This window comes from Calliphora vicina, chromosome 3 (assembly GCF_958450345.1).
Source record: "Calliphora vicina chromosome 3, idCalVici1.1, whole genome shotgun sequence".
Lineage (NCBI taxonomy): Eukaryota > Metazoa > Arthropoda > Insecta > Diptera > Calliphoridae > Calliphora > Calliphora vicina.
The window spans coordinates 118,948,397-118,966,894 of NC_088782.1; the positions used below are offsets into that span (position 1 = coordinate 118,948,397).

At 27.3% G+C, this 18,498-nt stretch overlaps 1 protein-coding gene across 2 annotated transcripts in view; it reads left to right on the forward strand.

Moving 5' to 3' along the window:
- Positions 1-18,498, forward strand: part of Adcy2 (adenylate cyclase type 2 Ac76E) — a 132,466-nt gene that overhangs the window by 78,992 nt on the left and 34,976 nt on the right. For both annotated transcript variants that reach the window (XM_065505109.1, XM_065505110.1), the window contains exons 4-6: positions 11,504-11,637; positions 12,025-12,222; positions 14,645-14,767. In XM_065505109.1, coding sequence (XP_065361181.1) covers positions 11,504-11,637; positions 12,025-12,222; positions 14,645-14,767 — 455 coding nt within the window. The remainder of the gene's footprint in view (positions 1-11,503; positions 11,638-12,024; positions 12,223-14,644; positions 14,768-18,498) is intronic.

The following is an 18,498-nucleotide window of genomic DNA, read 5'->3' on the forward strand; positions in this document are numbered from 1 at the left end:
AATTTTTTAAATAGTAGTATTTTTGATACTTTTTATAATTTTCTAAGAAAAAGTTAAATTTTAGATGAATATATAAATATTTTGATTATATTTCAAAAGATATTGTTCAAAAAGCATAAAAAATAATAAAAATTCAATTAATACACATTTTAAAAAAGTAGTATTTTTGGTACTTTTCTAAAAATGTTCCACAACAGTATTTTTTGTTATATTTTTACTATTTTAATTGCTTTATAAATAAAATTATTGAAAAACAGAAAAAAGTACCAAAAGTACGGTTTTTAAAAAAGTAGTATTTTTGGTACATTTTTAATTTTTTAAAAAAAGTATTATAAGTTTTATATTAATTAATTTTTTTTAATAAAATTAGTTAAAATTCATAAAAAACTACTAAAAACACAATTTTTTAAATAGTTGTATTTTTTGATACTTTTTAGAATTTTCTAAGAAATAGTTAAATTTTAAATGAATATATAAATATTTTGATTATATTTCAAAAGATATTGTTCAAGAAGCTTAAAAAGTACCAAAAATACAATATTAATAAACATTTTAAAAAAGTAGTATTTTTGGTACTTTTTTAAAAATGTGCCACAAACAGTATTTTGGATTGTTTTTTAATATTTTAATTACTTTATTAATAAAATTATTGAAAAACAGAAAAAAAGTACCAAAACTACAGTTTTTAAAAAAGTAGTATTTTTGGTACTTTTTTTATTTTTGAAGAAAAAAATATATTAAATCTTTTTTTACTTAAAATTCATAAAAAAAAACTACTAAAAGCATAATTTTAAAATAGTATTATTTTTACTACCTTTTTATAATTTTCAAAAAATTTATATTTTGATTACATTTTTAATAAAATCAATAAGAACGTATAAAAAGTACCGAAAATTAAATTTTTTAAAAAAGTAGTATTTTTAATACTTTTTATAATTTTCTTATTAAGTGTATTTTGGGTCATCTTTTTAATATTTTGATTCAATTTTAAATAAAACACACATAAAAACTTGCAAAAATAAAGTTTTTAAAAAAGTAGTATTTTTAGTACTTTTTTAAAATTCATAATAAATAATGATTACACAGCATTTTTAAGTCTCCTTTATCCATTCAAAAAATTTTTCTTATTTTTTCCTTTATAATGTCTACCCCCTATGAATTGTTGCTACAATTGTTCTCTTGTATTCCCATAAAAAACTACTATTTTTCTTGTTTTTTATAATTTTTCTTTTTAGCTGAAATAAAAAAAAATTCTTCTTGCAAATGTTGCACAGACATTTATATTGATTTTTTTTATGGTATAAATTCAAATCAATATTAATACAAGTTGCAATACAAAAATAAAAAAAGGAAGAAAAGAAATGAACTAAAAATTACAATGCAATTGTAGTTTTGTATGAACTAAAAACCTTGACATTCGTTTGTATTTGTTGTTTAGCAATAAAATGTTTTATTTAAATATTTACAAGCTGTCAATTTGTTATAAACTCCTATTTTTTATTATGGTTTTTGTGGCTGAGAATGATAATGTGTATGAATTTTAAAGAGGATTAAAAGTTGATTTATAAATATTTATTAATATCAGGAGATTAAATCTAGTATTTATATGTACGAGTGATAGAATTTGTTGTGTATATAGGAAAAATCATGAAATAAATATTATACAAAAAGAAAACTAAAGTAATCCTGATAAATTATCAAAAATATACTTTTTTTAAAATAGTAGTCTTTTTAGTACTTTTTTAATTTTCCAAAAAAGTAGTATTTTTTTATAAGTTATTTATATTTATTATCAAATTATGCAAAAAGTTTAAAAAAAAATTTTATTAAAAAAGTAGTATTTTGGTACTTTTTTAGATTTTTTAAAAAAGTAGTATTTTTATACATTTTATATAAAGTTTTAATAAAATTTAGTAAAAAGTAACAAAAACTAAATTTTTTTTAAAAAGTAGTATTTCTGCTACTATTTTTATTTTTCTAAAAATTTGATTTTTTTCAATATTTTAATTGAATTACTAACAAAACATTAAAAAATTGGCAAAAATTTATATTTTTTAAAAAGTAGTATTTTTAGTACTTTTTAATTTTTCTAAAAATGTAGTATTTTTTCTAACTTATAATATTTTAATTAACTTATTAAAATATAATATCATTAATAACCAGAAAAATAATAAAAATCACACATTTTAAAAAGTAGTATTTTTGCTACTATTTTTAATTTGCATAAAAGTACTATTTTTACTATTTTTTGCAATATTTTTTTTATCAAATTATTAACAAAATAGTAAAAAGCACCTAAAACTACAATTTTAAAAAAAAGTAGTATTTTTGGTACTTTTTTGGTTTTTGAAAAAAAAATTTATTTTGTTAAAAAATAAAAAATCTGGTGGTTTGAAACAAAAATAAGAATTTTGAAATATACCTTTAATAACCAGAAGAAATAATAAAAATCACACATTTTAAAAAGTAGTATTTTTGCTACTATTTTTAATTTTTATAAAAGTAATATTTTTATTATTTTTTGCAATATTTTTATCAAATTATTAACAAAATAGTAAAAAGTACCTAAAACTACAATTTTAAAAAAAGTAGTATTTTTGGTACTTTTTTGGTTTTTGGAAAAAAAATTTATTTTGTTAAAAAATAAAAATCTGGTGGTTTGAACAAAAATAAAAATTTTTAAATAGTAGTTTTTTGCTACTATTTAAATTTTCCAAAAAGTAGTATTTTTCGCAACTTTTTTTAAATATTTAGATCAAATTATTAACAAAAGAGTAAAAGGAACCTGAAAATAAAATTTTTAAAAAAGTAGTATTTTTGTTACTTTCTATCATATTTTTTTGCTACCATTTTTATTATACCAAAAAGTTGTATTTTTCTTACTTTTTGAATTAATTTATTAAAATAAAATTAAAAAGGACGTTTTTTTAAAAAAAAGTACTATTTTGATTTTTCTAAAAATAATAAAATAAATATTTTTTAAAAAGTAGTATTTTGCTACTATTTTAAAATTTACTATTTTGTGAATTTTTACAATTTTAAAAAAAGTAGTATTTTTGGTACTTTCTGATTTTTGGAAAAAAACTTAGTTTTTTCTGCTACTTTTTTTAAAATTTACTATTTTGTTAATTTTTACAATTTTTAAAAAAGTAGTATTTTTGGTACTTTCTGATTTTTGGAAAAAAAATGTATTTTTATCACATTTTTTAATTTCTTTAAAAAATAACAAGCGTACTGTTGAGATTTCTAATAAAAATAAATATTTTTAAAAAGTAGTATTTTGCTACTATTTACAATTTTCTTAAAAATAGTATTTTTTGTTACTTCTTTTAATATTTTGATATAAAATAGTAAAAGGAACCTAAAAATAAAATTTTTAAAAAAGTAGTATTTTTGGTACTTTTTTAATTTTTCAAAAAAAATTGTATTTTTTGTTATATTTTATATAAATTGTTGAGTAATTTGGAAAATGTCTCTAAAATAGCATTTTAAAAAAAGTAGTATTTTTGGTACTTTTTAATTTTTGAAAAAAAAAATTATATTTTTATCACATTTTTTAATTTTTTTGTAATAGTTTTATTAAATTATTAAAAAATAACAAGCATTCTATTGAGCTTTGTAATAAAAATAAATATTTTTAAAAAGTAGTATTTTGCTACTATTTACAATTTTCCTAAAAATAGTATTTTTTGTTACTTCTCTTAATATTTCGAGACAAAATAGTAAAAGGAACCTAAAAATAAAATTTTTAAAAAAGTAGTATTTTGGTACTTTTTTAATTTTTCAAAAAAAATTGTATTTTTATTATATTTTAAAGAAACTGTGAAGTTAACGTTAAAAAGTATGTAAAATAGCATTTTGAAAAAAGTAGTATTTTTAGTACTTTTTGAAAACTTTAATTATTTCAGCATTTTCTTGTAGTTTTACTTTAAAGATTTGTATGTAAGCAATAAGTAAGCATTTTTAAAGCAATATAGAAAATCCCCTCTTTATTATTTTAAATAATATTCCCTCATTTAGTACTTTTTACATTTCTTGCTTTATTTTTTTTCTTATTATTCTTTCAATAAATAGTCTTCATTAGTAAATGTATTTAATTTTGTATTTGCATTCATAAACATAAGATGATTAAGGAAGTGTTAGAAATGAGTTGGGTAGAAGAAATGAATAAATAAATAAATTATTACAGTCTATCAATTATTGGAATTATTTGTTATGGCATTTTTAACACCATCCGACACACAATCACAGTTATATTTATTGTATAGATTGTCTTGTTTTTTTATGATTGAAAGTCAAGAAATGACTCACTATTAAAGAGGCTATAAAAAATATTGAAACAACTCAGGACAAATACATAAAAAATGTAATAAATTTGTAAATAAAAGTTAGCAAGAAAATAAATACTTTTCTTTCAGTGTTGTTAATAACAATATAATTTCTTTTAGAGTATTTTTTTATGGGTTACAAGTGACATTTATTTATTTGTAAAAACAGTTTGAACTGTCAACAAGTCATAGATCTTCATGTTTATTATTTATGGTCTGTGTCCTTTAATAATTATAATCATTTTACTACACAATCAGACAGACTACAAATTATGATTTTTCCTATTAATTTCAGTGTTTATTTGAGACTGTTAAGTGTATGAATTATTGAAATAATAGGACAAAAGTTATAAATTATGTATTTGTAATAAATAAAAAAAACCATATGGACGTATGAGTAATTTGTATTTGCGAGCTCTATATGAATTAAATATTAATCATACGTTTAGTAGGAATTTTTATCATACTTTGATTTCAAAAACAGAAAAGTTGAACATATCAAAGGAAAGGAAATTGCGACAACTTTTCAACATTTTTTAAATATTTTCAATATTTAGAAAAATGTAAAAGAGTTTTTGGAAAAATATAAAAAATTAAAAAAAAAAAATATTTAAAGAAAATTTTTTTAGATCATAATTTTATTAGAAATGTAAAAATAGTAAAAAAAAATACTAGTAAAAATGTACTGAAAATACTACTTTTTTAAAACTTTTATTTTTGGTATTTTTTCTGGTTTTTAATTAAAATTACTTGAAAAATAACAAAAATACTACTTTTTTAAAAAATATTAAAAAAGTACTAAAACATACTACTTTTATAAAAACTGTGTTTTTCATTACATCCACTGCTATTTGCCAATAATTCCACTAAAATTGTGAAAAAGGTTACAAAAATACTACCTTTTGAAAAGAGTACTAAAAATACTACTTTTGTAAAAATTGTGTTTTTCTTTATTTTCACTACTATTATAAATAAATCGAAAAGAAACCTTACAAAATACTACTTTTTCATAAAATTTAATTTAGTAGAAATTTAGAAAAGTAAAAATGTACTTAAAATACTACTTTTTTTAACACTTTTATTTTTGATACTTTTTCTGGTTTATAATTAAAAATAACAAAAATACTACTTTTTTTAAAAAATATTAAAAAAGTACTAAAAATACTACTTTTATAAAAATTGTGTTTTTCATTACATCCACTGCCATTTGCCAATAATTCCATTAAAATTGTGACAAAACTTCATAAAATTTAATTTAGTAGCAAAAATACTACTTTTATAAAAATTGGGTTTTTCTTTAGTTTCACTACTATTTTGCAATAATTCCATTAAAAATTTAATATAAATGTGAAGAAGCTTAGAAAATACTACTTTTTTCATAAAATTTAAATTAGTAGCAAAAATACTACTTTTTTAAATAACTGTAAATTTAGATAAAATAATTATTTAAAATAATAAAAATACTAAATTTTTTAGAAAATTTAAAAGATGATCTAAATATACTACTTTTTACAAAGTATAAATAAAGTATCAAAAATACTACCTTTTTAAAAATAGTTTATTTTTTGTTTTTAATTTTAGTAAAGATGTAAAGAAAATTATAAAATAGTACTTTTTAAGAAAATGAAAAAAGTAGCAAAAATACTACTTTTTTAAAAAATGTTATTTTAGATGCTTTTTACCTTTTCCTCGTGATTTTAATAAATAAATAATGAACATTTTAAATAAAACAAAAAAAAACAACTTTTTTAAAAATAGTTTTTTTTCAGAAATTTTCACTATTTTGTTTTTAATTTTAGTAAAGATGTATAGAAAATTATAAAATAGTACTTTTTGAAAAAATTAAAAAAGTAGCAAAAATACTACTTTTTTAAAAAAAATTTATAATTTTATAAAAATTGTGTTTTTGTTTATTTTCACTACCAGTTTTCTATAATTCCATTAAAAAAATGAAAAAGCTTAAAAAATACAATTTTTTCAAAAAATTTAATTTAGTAGCAAAAATACTACTTTTTTTAATAACTGTAAAATTAGATAATAAACAATTTTAAATCAAATACAATACATAAAAATAACAAAAATACTACTTTTTTAGAAAATTAAAAAAAGTTCAAACTTTTTACAAAATGTAGGTTTTGGTACTTTTTACTATTTAAAGTATCAAAAATACTACTTTTTTAAAAATGTTTTTTTTTAAGTATTTTGTTTTTAATTTTAGTAAAGATGTAAAGAAAATTATAAAATAGTACTTTTTGAGAAAATTAAAAAAGTACCAAAAATACTACTTTTTTTAAAAGTGTTATTTTTAAAGTTTTTTACTATTTCCTCGTGATTTTAATAAATATATAATGAACATATTGAGTAAAACCATAAAAATACTACTTTATTGGCAAATTAAATAAAGTATCAAAAATACTACTTTTTTAAAAATAGTTTATTTTTTCAGAAATATTTTTATTTTGTTTTTAATTTTAGTAAAGATGTATAGAAAATTATAAAATAGTACTTTTTGAAAAAATTAAAAAAGTAGCAAAAATACTACTTTTTTAAAAAATGTTATTTTAGAAGCTTTTTACCTTTTCCTCGTGATTTTAATAAATAGATAATGAACATATTGAATAAAACCATAAAAATACAACTTTTTTGGCAAATTAAATAAAGTATCAAAAATACTACTTTTTTAAAAATAGTTTTTTTCCAGAAATTTTTTTATTTTGTTTTTAATTTTTAGTAAAGATGCAAAGAAAATTATAAAATAGTACTTTTTGAGAAAATTAAAAAAGTACCAAAAATACTACTTTTTTAAAAAATTTTATACTATTATAAAAATTGTGTTTTTGTTTATTTTCACTACTAGTTTTCTATAATTCCATTAAAAAAAAAGTAAAATCATAAAAAATACTATTTTTTCATAAAATTGAATTTAGTAGCAAAAATACTACTTTTTTAATAACTGTAAAATTAGATAATAAACAATTTCAAATCAAATACAATACATAAAAATAACAAAAATACTATTTATTTTGAAAATTAAGAAAGGTTCTAAATATACTACTTTTTACAAAATATAGGTTTTGGTACTTTTTACTATTTCCTTGTGATTTTAATAAAAATACAAAATTTTTTGGACAATTTAATTAAAGTATCAAAAATACTACTTTTTTAAAAATGTTTTTTTTTAGTATTTTGTTTTTAATTTTAGTAAAGATGTAAAGAAAATTATAAAATAGTACTTTTAAAGAAAATTCAAAAAGTACCAAAAATACTACTTTTTTAAAAAATTTAATTTTTGTTACTTTTTTTAAAAAAATAACCAAGAATAAGAAAAAGTACTTTTTTATAATAAATTTTTTTAAAATTAAATTAACACCCTGTTTCAAAAAGTCCCCCTTGGCTTATACTTAACCTCATATATTTCTCTGTTTTTCCATCTTAAATTTATAAATCCTACAAAAAACCACACATTCCTAACCAGTGGGCTTATGACCACCAATATGTTTCCTTTTTGTTGCCTTCTTGTGGCATTTTTATGTCCTTTCTTGCCATTGTTGTTCGACAAAAAAAAATTTTTCTTGGTAACAAAATCATTGTTGGTTGACATTGTTAATTGAGGGTGTCAGGGCAAAGTATACAGCAGAGATATATCTACAAAAACATACTTATACTTACACTTTAAAGGCACAGGAGGTCATGACATAGAAATATTGTTATTAAGGTTTTTTTTCAGTTTCTTTTTGTTCGTTTCGACGACTTAAATCCTTGTGACTTCTCAACAAGCAACAGGTTCTATCTAGTTTTTTCTTTCTTTCTTTTGTTTATTTATTGTTTTTGGTATTTTAATCTAAAAGGACCTTTTAGAATAAACAACAACAACAAATATCTCAGCATATTTAAGATTCAATTTGCTAGCATACAAATATTTTTCAACTTGAAGTTGTTGACAACCCACTACAATAGACTGTCTAAGGCTAAATGTACATCTAATAAGAAATCTGATACATTTTCATACACTTAGGGAAACACCCGCACATATTTTCTGTGTCAATATTTATTTGGCCTCATTTACGATGATAGAATTATAACAAGACAAAGCAAAATGATCTCATTTGCTTGCTTTGGGGGCGGAAAATGAAGATGAGAAAATGTGGTTTTAGATTAATAATTATAATTGACTATAAAGTGAACATATGGCAGGTACAATGAAGAGTTCACATAGATTTATAATGCATTTAAATTGATTAGAAAATATGTTATTTGATTAGATTACAAGTCTAGTTCTAGTTCAGGTTCTAGTTCGGGTTCTAGTTCAAGTTCTACTTCAGGTTCTAGTTCTGTTCTAGTTCTGTTCTAGTTCTGTTCTAGTTCTGTTCTAGTTCTGTTCTAGTTCTGTTCTAGTTCTGTTCTAGTTCTGTTCTAGTTCTGTTCTAGTTCTGTTCTAGTTCTGTTCTAGTTCTGTTCTAGTTCTGTTCTAGTTCTGTTCTAGTTCTGTTCTAGTTCTGTTCTAGTTCTGTTCTAGTTCTGTTCTAGTTCTGTTCTAGTTCTGTTCTAGTTCTGTTCTAGTTCTGTTCTAGTTCTGTTCTAGTTCTGTTCTAGTTCTGTTCTAGTTCTGTTCTAGTTCTGTTCTAGTTCTGTTCTAGTTCTGTTCTAGTTCTGTTCTAGTTCTGTTCTAGTTCTGTTCTAGTTCTGTTCTAGTTCTGTTCTAGTTCTGTTCTAGTTCTGTTCTAGTTCTGTTCTAGTTCTGTTCTAGTTCTGTTCTAGTTCTGTTCTAGTTCTGTTCTAGTTCTGTTCTAGTTCTGTTCTAGTTCTGTTCTAGTTCTGTTCTAGTTCTGTTCTAGTTCTGTTCTAGTTCTGTTCTAGTTCTGTTCTAGTTCTGTTCTAGTTCTGTTCTAGTTCTGTTCTAGTTCTGTTCTAGTTCTGTTCTAGTTCTGTTCTAGTTCTGTTCTAGTTCTAGTTCTGTTCTAGTTCTGCTCTAGTTCTGTTCTAGTTCTGCTCTAGTTCTGCTCTAGTTCTGTTCTAGTTCTGTTCTGTTCTAGTTCTGTTCTAGTTCTGTTCTAGTTCTGTTCTAGTTCTGTTCTAGTTCTGTTCTAGTTCTGTTCTAGTTCTGTTCTAGTTCTAGTTCTAGTTCTAGTTCTGTTCTAGTTCTGTTCTAGTTCTGTTCTAGTTCTGTTCTAGTTCTGTTCTAGTTCTGTTCTAGTTCTGTTCTAGTTCTGTTCTAGTTCTGTTCTAGTTCTGTTCTAGTTCTGTTCTAGTTCTGTTCTAGTTCTGTTCTAGTTCTGTTCTAGTTCTGTTCTAGTTCTGTTCTAGTTCTGTTCTAGTTCTGTTCTAGTTCTGTTCTGTTCTAGTTCTGTTCTAGTTCTGTTCTAGTTCTGTTCTAGTTCTGTTCTAGTTCTGTTCTAGTTCTGTTCTAGTTCTATTTCTGTTCTAGTTCTATTTCTGTTCTAGTTCTGTTCTAGTTCTGTTCTAGTTCTAGTTCTGTTCTAGTTCTGTTCTAGTTCTGTTCTAGTTCTGTTCTAGTTCTGTTCTAGTTCTGTTCTAGTTCTGTTCTAGTTCTGTTCTAGTTCTGTTCTAGTTCTGTTCTAGTTCTGTTCTAGTTCTGTTCTAGTTCTGTTCTAGTTCTGTTCTAGTTCTGTTCTAGTTCTGTTCTAGTTCTGTTCTAGTTCTGTTCTAGTTCTGCTCTAGTTCTGTTCTAGTTCTGCTCTAGTTCTGTTCTAGTTCTGTTCTAGTTCTTTTCTAGTTCTGTTCTAGTTCTGTTCTAGTTCTGTTCTAGTTCTGTTCCATTTCTGTTCTATTTCTGTTCTATTTCTGTTCTAGTTCTGTTCTAGTTCTGTTCTAGTTCTGTTCTAGTTCTGTTCTAGTTCTGTTCTAGTTCTGTTCTAGTTCTGTTCTAGTTCTGTTCTAGTTCTGTTCTAGTTCTGTTCTAGTTCTGCTCTAGTTCTGTTCTAGTTCTGTTCTAGTTTTGTTCTAGTTCTGTTCTAGTTCTGTTCTAGTTCTGTTCTAGTTCTGTTCTAGTTCTGTTCTAGTTCTGTTCTATTTCTGTTCTATTTCTGTTCTAGTTCTGTTCTAGTTCTGTTCTAGTTCTGTTCTAGTTCTGTTCTAGTTCTGTTCTAGTTCTGTTCTAGTTCTGTTCTAGTTCTGTTCTAGTTCTGTTCTAGTTCTGTTCTAGTTCTGTTCTAGTTCTGTTCTATTTCTGTTCTATTTCTGTTCTATTTCTGTTCTAGTTCTGTTCTAGTTCTGTTCTAGTTCTAGTTCTGTTCTAGTTCTGTTCTAGTTCTGTTCTAGTTCTGTTCTAGTTCTGTTCTAGTTCTGTTCTAGTTCTGTTCTAGTTCTGTTCTAGTTCTGTTCTAGTTCTGTTCTAGTTCTGTTCTAGTTCTGTTCTAGTTCTGTTCTATTTCTGTTCTATTTCTGTTCTAGTTCTGTTCTAGTTCTGTTCTAGTTCTAGTTCTGTTCTAGTTCTGTTCTAGTTCTGTTCTAGTTCTGTTCTAGTTCTGTTCTAGTTCTGCTCTAGTTCTGCTCTAGTTCTGTTCTAGTTCTGTTCTAGTTCTGTTCTAGTTCTGTTCTAGTTCTGTTCTAGTTCTGTTCTAGTTCTGTTCTAGTTCTGTTCTAGTTCTGTTCTAGTTCTAGTTCTAGTTCTAGTTCTAGTTCTAGTTCTGTTCTGTTCTGTTCTGTTCTAGTTCTGTTCTAGTTCTGTTCTAGTTCTGTTCTAGTTCTGTTCTAGTTCTGTTCTAGTTCTGTTCTAGTTCTGTTCTAGTTCTGTTCTAGTTCTGTTCTATGAAATTCAATCCTCTTAAACTTACTTCCAAACAGCAAAAATTAAACTTTTTTAACAAGAATGACTTCATTTCATGACCAAACACCTTCAAAACTTTTTCAACCAACCAACCAGCCATACAACCAAAAACCGCCTGCCTGACCAACAGAAATCAAAGCAACCAGACCAGACCATTTAAAGGCATTGAGAGAAACTTTATAGCCAGCCAGCCTTTTCTTTTCTTTTCTTTTCTTTCATTTTGATTTTTATGTTTTTCAATTTAGCAACAAGAACAATGAAAAAACTTATGAACCAAAAAAAACGTTACCAGAATCATAAAATAAGTTTTTCTTTTTATATTAAATTTTGGTGTTGGTTAGTCATTATTAAACATTTATTTCTTTTCTTTCTTGTTGATTCTTTTTAGCGGAGGACATTCACTTGGATGACCTGTACACCAGATATCGACAACGTTTGCGTAAATCATTGTTCCGTTCTGGTCTACTAATATCGTTGGCAGCATGTGTGGTTTCCATTGTAATTGGTGTCATTTACCAACAGGTGAGTCACATAACTTTTTTTCGTACACAAAAGCAATCACTGAGAAAAGAACAATAATGAGAAATAAGAGCAATAAAACAACTTTCAAAATTTGTTCCTTTTCATTATTTTGGATAACAAATGGAGGGAGTTAAAGTTGCAAAGAATAAAAGAATATTTGAGAAGTAGTTCTTAGAAGAATATCTCTACTGAATTAGAAAAGAACGCCCTCCCTCCATCTTTCGCTTTAAACTTTTGACTTTCAATTCCCCAACGAAAAGAGCAAATTATTCATTTCATATTGAGTTTTTGACGTCTACCCTTTTCGCCATTCATTAAAATATGACTTTCTGTTATCCAATAATGTATTGTGTCTGATGTTGTGTTTTCTCTTCTCTTCAATTATAGCAATTATTGCAAACACTATTATTGGCATTGGCTGCATTAATATCGGCTGGCATACTAACAGCCCTACAGTTCCCAGCAGTATTGAATTCACCGGTGGCTGCTTTGGCTTTTGCCATTGTAACAACATTTTCATTGGGAACGATAGCAGCAATTACGGGTGAAGAATTGGCGCCATTACCATTATTTGCTGTATTCCTGGTAAGTATTCAAAGACTAAACATACACAGGCACTCTCAAAATGTAGACACACTCATACATAAAATGCTGAATATTAATGGCCGACTGTAAACACAGGCACAGTGGGGTCGAATAAAAGAGTACTAGCTCAGTACTAGAACAGAACTAGAACAGAACTAGAACAGAACTAGAACAGAACTAGAACAGAACTAGAACAGAACTAGAACAGAACTAGAACAGAACTAGAACAGAACTAGAACAGAACTAGAACAGAACTAGAACAGAACTAGAACAGAACTAGAACAGAACTAGAACAGAACTAGAACAGAACTAGAACAGAACTAGAACAGAACTAGAACAGAACTAGAACAGAACTAGAACAGAACTAGAACAGAACTAGAACAGAACTAGAACAGAACTAGAACAGAACTAGAACAGAACTAGAACAGAACTAGAACAGAACTAGAACCTGAACAAGAACCTGGACTAGAACCTGAACTAGAACCTGAACAAGAACAAGAACCTGGACTAGAACCTGAACTAAAACCTGAACTATAACCTGGACTCTGGACTAGAACCTGAATTAGAACCTGGACTAGAATCTGAACTAGGACCTGAACTAGAACCTGAACTAGAACCTAAACTAGAACCTGAACTAGAACCTGAACTAGAACCTGAACTAGATCCTGAACTAGAACCTGGACTAGAACCTGAACTAGAACCTGAACTAGATCCTGAACTAGAACCTGAACTAGATCCTGAACTAGAACCTGGACTAGAACTAGAATCTGAACTAGAACCTGAACTAGAACCTGAACTAGAACCTGAACTAGAACCTCAATCGGAACTAGAACCTGAACTAGAACCTGGACTAGAACCTGGACTAGAACCTGGACTTGAACCTGCACTAGATTCTGGACTAGAACTAGAACCTGAACTAGAATCTGAACTAGAACCTGGACTAGAACCTGGACTAGAACCTGAACTAGAACCTGAACTAGAACCTGAACTAGAACTTGAATTAGAACCTGAACTAGATTCAGAACTAGATCGTGAACTAGAACTTGAACTAGAACCTAAACTACAACCTGAACTAGAACTAGATCCTGAACTAGAACTTGAATTAGAATTAGAACTTGAACTAGAACCTAAACTACAACCTGAACTAGAACTAGATCCTGAACTAGAACTTCAACTAGATCCTAAGCTAGATCCTGAACTAGATCCCACTGTTATGCTACAAATTAAATCACTCTCATACAAACTGCTAAACCTGTATGTGAGTAGATGAAGTGTTTGTATTGTTTTTACTAAACTAAACGGAAGCCTGTACACAGGATATGAAGGGAAGCAGCTACATATGTGTTCAAGAATATATGGCTCCGTGTTTATATTTATGTGTTGGAAAGTGTTTTAGAATATAAATGTATAAAATTTATGTTCGTTGGCTGGATGTAGGGGTTGTGTTCGGTTGCTAAATGGCTGCTGTGTATGCACTTCCTGAACCACTTAATAGTTGAAGTGTTGTTTCATGTATTTGTATTTAAGTAGCCAATATTTTTGTGCAAAATATTGGCTTTTAAACTTAATGAGATTCTTGATGGGGATTGTGTTAATGTTGATGTTGGTTAGATGGCTTTCGAATGGATTTTTTCCTGGGATTTCTTTTTTAATGTAATTTATTTTATTTAACACTAGAATAGCTTTTAGTTTAGCTTATTTACATTTTCCATTAAGAAACACTTAATTGGGAGTAAATTTGTTGTTGGTATTTATTTCAAGGTTTTAAGTAATAATAGTTTCTTTTAAATTTTTCCCTGAAATCTAAAATTAAAATCTAAATTAAGTTCATTTAATAGGGCGGCAACCAGTAATTGAATTACGCTTTAAATAATAACAATTTGAATTGTAAATGTCAGGGAATTCTATTGAAATTACAGCCCCCTTCCCCCCAAACATAAATATTTTATAAATTTATTCAAAAACATTCGTCATAAATGTATGAATGTATGAATGAATGAATGAATGAATGAATGAATGAATGAATGAATGAATGAATGAATGAATGAATGAATGAATGAATGAATGAATGAATGAATGAATGAATGAATGAATGAATGAATGAATGAATGAATGAATGAATGAATGAATGAATGAATGAATGAATGAATGAATGAATGAATGAATGAATGAATGAATGAATGAATGAATGAATGAATGAATGAATGAATGAATGAATGAATGAATGAATGAATGAATGAATGAATGAATGAATGAATGAATGAATGAATGAATGAATGAATGAATGAATGAATGAATGAATGAGTAAGTCAGTGCATAAGTGAGAGTTCGTCTGTGTTAAACACAATTTTAATTATTTAACTTTGTTTTTATTATTCATTCAATATTGTTTTTTTTTGTTCTTTACCATTATTTTCTCTAGGGTATTCACACAATGTTGCCCATATCATGGCCAGTGTCAGTGGTTTTGGCTCTATTCATGACAGCCATACACATTGTCTATCGCATTGGCGATAGTCCTGAATATGCACCTAATTTACCTGTGGTAAGTAACTACAACCAAACCAAAATTAAAACATTAACATTTAAAAAAAAACCTACATGAAGCAACTAACTAACAAACAAACAAACTAACTCATACAAACGACTATGATAATGAATAGCTGCAAGTACAAGGACCTGCTGCACATTCACTGTCATTCATTTATTTAAAGCCTGGGTGTATGTGAAAGTTTTTGTTTTAATTGGACTTTGAAAATACCTAGTAAGGACGAGAGAGTAAGAGAGAGAGCGAGAGAGATAGTGACACAAAAACTATTTCAAAAGTCATTATAAAAAATTCTCAGTGAATACTAAAGTAAATACTAGTAAAATGTTGTCTATGACAAACAAACTAAAACATATTTTGGCTTTATTTAACCAGTTTAAAAAGTAAGTGTAAAATACAAGTGTATTTAAGGGTTTCTTTTTGTGTCAGTGTATGAAATAAAATTCTATTTAAAATGCTTCAACGAGGTCAAAGTCAAATGTAAAAAAACAAGTAAAATTAATGACAACCGATTAGGAGGAATGACAGTACGATGCCCTACAGCAGGCCAAGGTATGAACTTAACTAAAATCTGGAAACTGATATAGAAAATGAACTTGAAAATGAATTAAAACCTAAACTAGAATATGAACAAGAACACAAACTCAACTAGAACTGAACTAGAATCTGAACTAGAACTTGAACTAGGATGAGAACTAGAATATGAACTAGAATCTGAACTGGAATCTCAACTAGAACCTGAACTAGAACCTGAACTAGAATCTGGTGTTGAATATGAACAAGAATCTCAACTAGAATCTCAACTAAAATCTGAACTAGAACCTGAACTAGAACTTAACTAGAACTGAACTAGAATCTCAACTAGAATCTGATGTAGAACCTGAACTAGAACAGAACTAGAACTGAACTAGAACTGAACTAGAACTGAACTAGAACTGAACTAGAACTGAACTAGAACTGAACTAGAACTGAACTAGAACTGAACTAGAACTGAACTAGAACTGAACTAGAACTGAACTAGAACTGAACTAGAACTGAACTAGAACTGAACTAGAACTGAACTAGAACTGAACTAGAACTGAACTAGAACTGAACTAGAACTGAACTAGAACTGAACTAGAACTGAACTAGAACTGAACTAGAACTGAACTAGAACTGAACTAGAACTGAACTAGAACTGAACTAGAACTGAACTAGAACTGAACTAGAACTGAACTAGAACTGAACTAGAACTGAACTAGAACTGAACTAGAACTGAACTAGAACTGAACTAGAACTGAACTAGAACTGAACTAGAACTGAACTAGAACTGAACTAGAACTGAACTAGAACTGAACTAGAACTGAACTAGAACTGAACTAGAACTGAACTAGAATCTGATGTAGAACCTGAACTAGAACAGAACTAGAACTGAACTAGAACTGAACTAGAACTGAACTAGAACTGAACTAGAACTGAACTAGAACTGAACTAGAACTGAACTAGAACTGAACTAGAACTGAACTAGAACTGAACTAGAACTGAACTAGAACTGAACTAGAACTGAACTAGAACTGAACTAGAACTGAACTAGAACTGAACTAGAACTGAACTAGAACTGAACTAGAACTGAACTAGAACTGAACTAGAACTGAACTAGAACTGAACTAGAACTGAACTAGAACTGAACTAGAACTGAACTAGAACTGAACTAGAACTGAACTAGAACTGAACTAGAACTGAACTAGAACTGAACTAGAACTGAACTAGAACTGAACTAGAACTGAACTAGAACTGAACTAGAACTGAACTAGAACTGAACTAGAACTGAACTAGAACTGAACTAGAACTGAACTAGAACTGAACTAGAACTGAACTAGAACTGAACTAGAACTGAACTAGAACTGAACTAGAACTGAACTAGAACTGAACTAGAACTGAACTAGAACTGAACTAGAACTGAACTAGAACTGAACTAGAACTGAACTAGAACTGAACTAGAACTGAACTAGAACTGAACTAGAACTGAACTAGAACTGAACTAGAACTGAACTAGAACTGAACTAGAACTGAACTAGAACTGAACTAGAACTGAACTAGAACTGAACTAGAACTGAACTAGAACTGAACTAGAACTGAACTAGAACTGAACTAGAACTGAACTAGAACTGAACTAGAACTGAACTAGAACTGAACTAGAACTGAACTAGAACTGAACTAGAACTGAACTAGAACTAGAACTAGAACTGAACTAGAACTGAACTAGAACTGAACTAGAACAGAACTAGAACTGAACTAGAACAGAACTAGAACTGAACTAGAACTGAACTAGAACTGAACTAGAACTGAACTAGAACAGAACTAGAACAGAACTAGAACAGAACTAGAACTGAACTAGAACTGAACTAGAACTGAACTAGAACTGAACTAGAACTGAACTAGAACTGAACTAGAACTGAACTAGAACTAGAACTGAACTAGAACTGAACTAGAACTGAACTAGAACTGAACTAGAACTGAACTAGAACTGAACTAGAACTGAACTAGAACTGAACTAGAAATGAACTAGAACTAGAACTGAACTAGAACTGAACTAGAACTGAACTAGAACTGAACTAGAACTGAACTAGAACTGAACTAGAACTGAACTAGAACTGAACTAGAACTGAACTAGAACTGAACTAGAACTGAACTAGAACTAGAACTGAACTAGAACTGAACTAGAACTGAACTAGAACTGAACTAGAACTGAACTAGAACTGAACTAGAACTGAACTAGAACTAGAACTGAACTAGAACTGAACTAGAACTGAACTAGAACTGAACTAGAACTGAACTAGAACTGAACTAGAACTGAACTAGAACTGAACTAGAACTGAACTAGAACTGAACTAGAACTGAACTAGAACTGAACTAGAACTAGAACTGAACTAGAACTGAACTAGAACTGAACTAGAACTGAACTAGAACTGAACTAGAACTGAACTAGAACTGAACTAGAACTGAACTAGAACTGAACTAGAACTGAACTAGAACTGAACTAGAACTGAACTAGAACTGAACTAGAACTGAACTAGAACTGAACTAGAACTGAACTAGAACTGAACTAGAACTGAACTAGAACTGAACTAGAACTGAACTAGAACTAGAACTAGAACTGAACTAGAACTGAACTAGAACTGAACTAGAACTGAACTAGAACTGAACTAGAACTGAACTAGAACTGAACTAGAACTGAACTAGAACTGAACTAGAACAGAACTAGAACAGAACAGAACTAGAACAGAACTAGAACAGAACTAGAACAGAACTAGAACAGAACTAGAACAGAACTAGAACAGAACTAGAACAGAACTAGAACAGAACTAGAACAGAACTAGAACAGAACTAGAACAGAACTAGAACAGAACTAGAACAGAACTAGAACAGAACTAGAACAGAACTAGAACAGAACTAGAACAGAACTAGAACAGAACTAGAACAGAACTAGAACAGAACTAGAACAGAACTAGAACAGAACTAGAACAGAACTAGAACAGAACTAGAACAGAACTAGAACAGAACTAGAACAGAACTAGAACAGAACTAGAACTGAACTAGAACTGAACTAGAACAGAACTAGAACAGAACTAGAATCTCAACTAGAATCTCAACTAGAATCTCAACTAGAATCTGAACTAGATCTGAACTAAGACTGTAGTAGAATTGAGCTAGTATTTCATATTGTTTTTTAATAAGTTTTTTGTTTG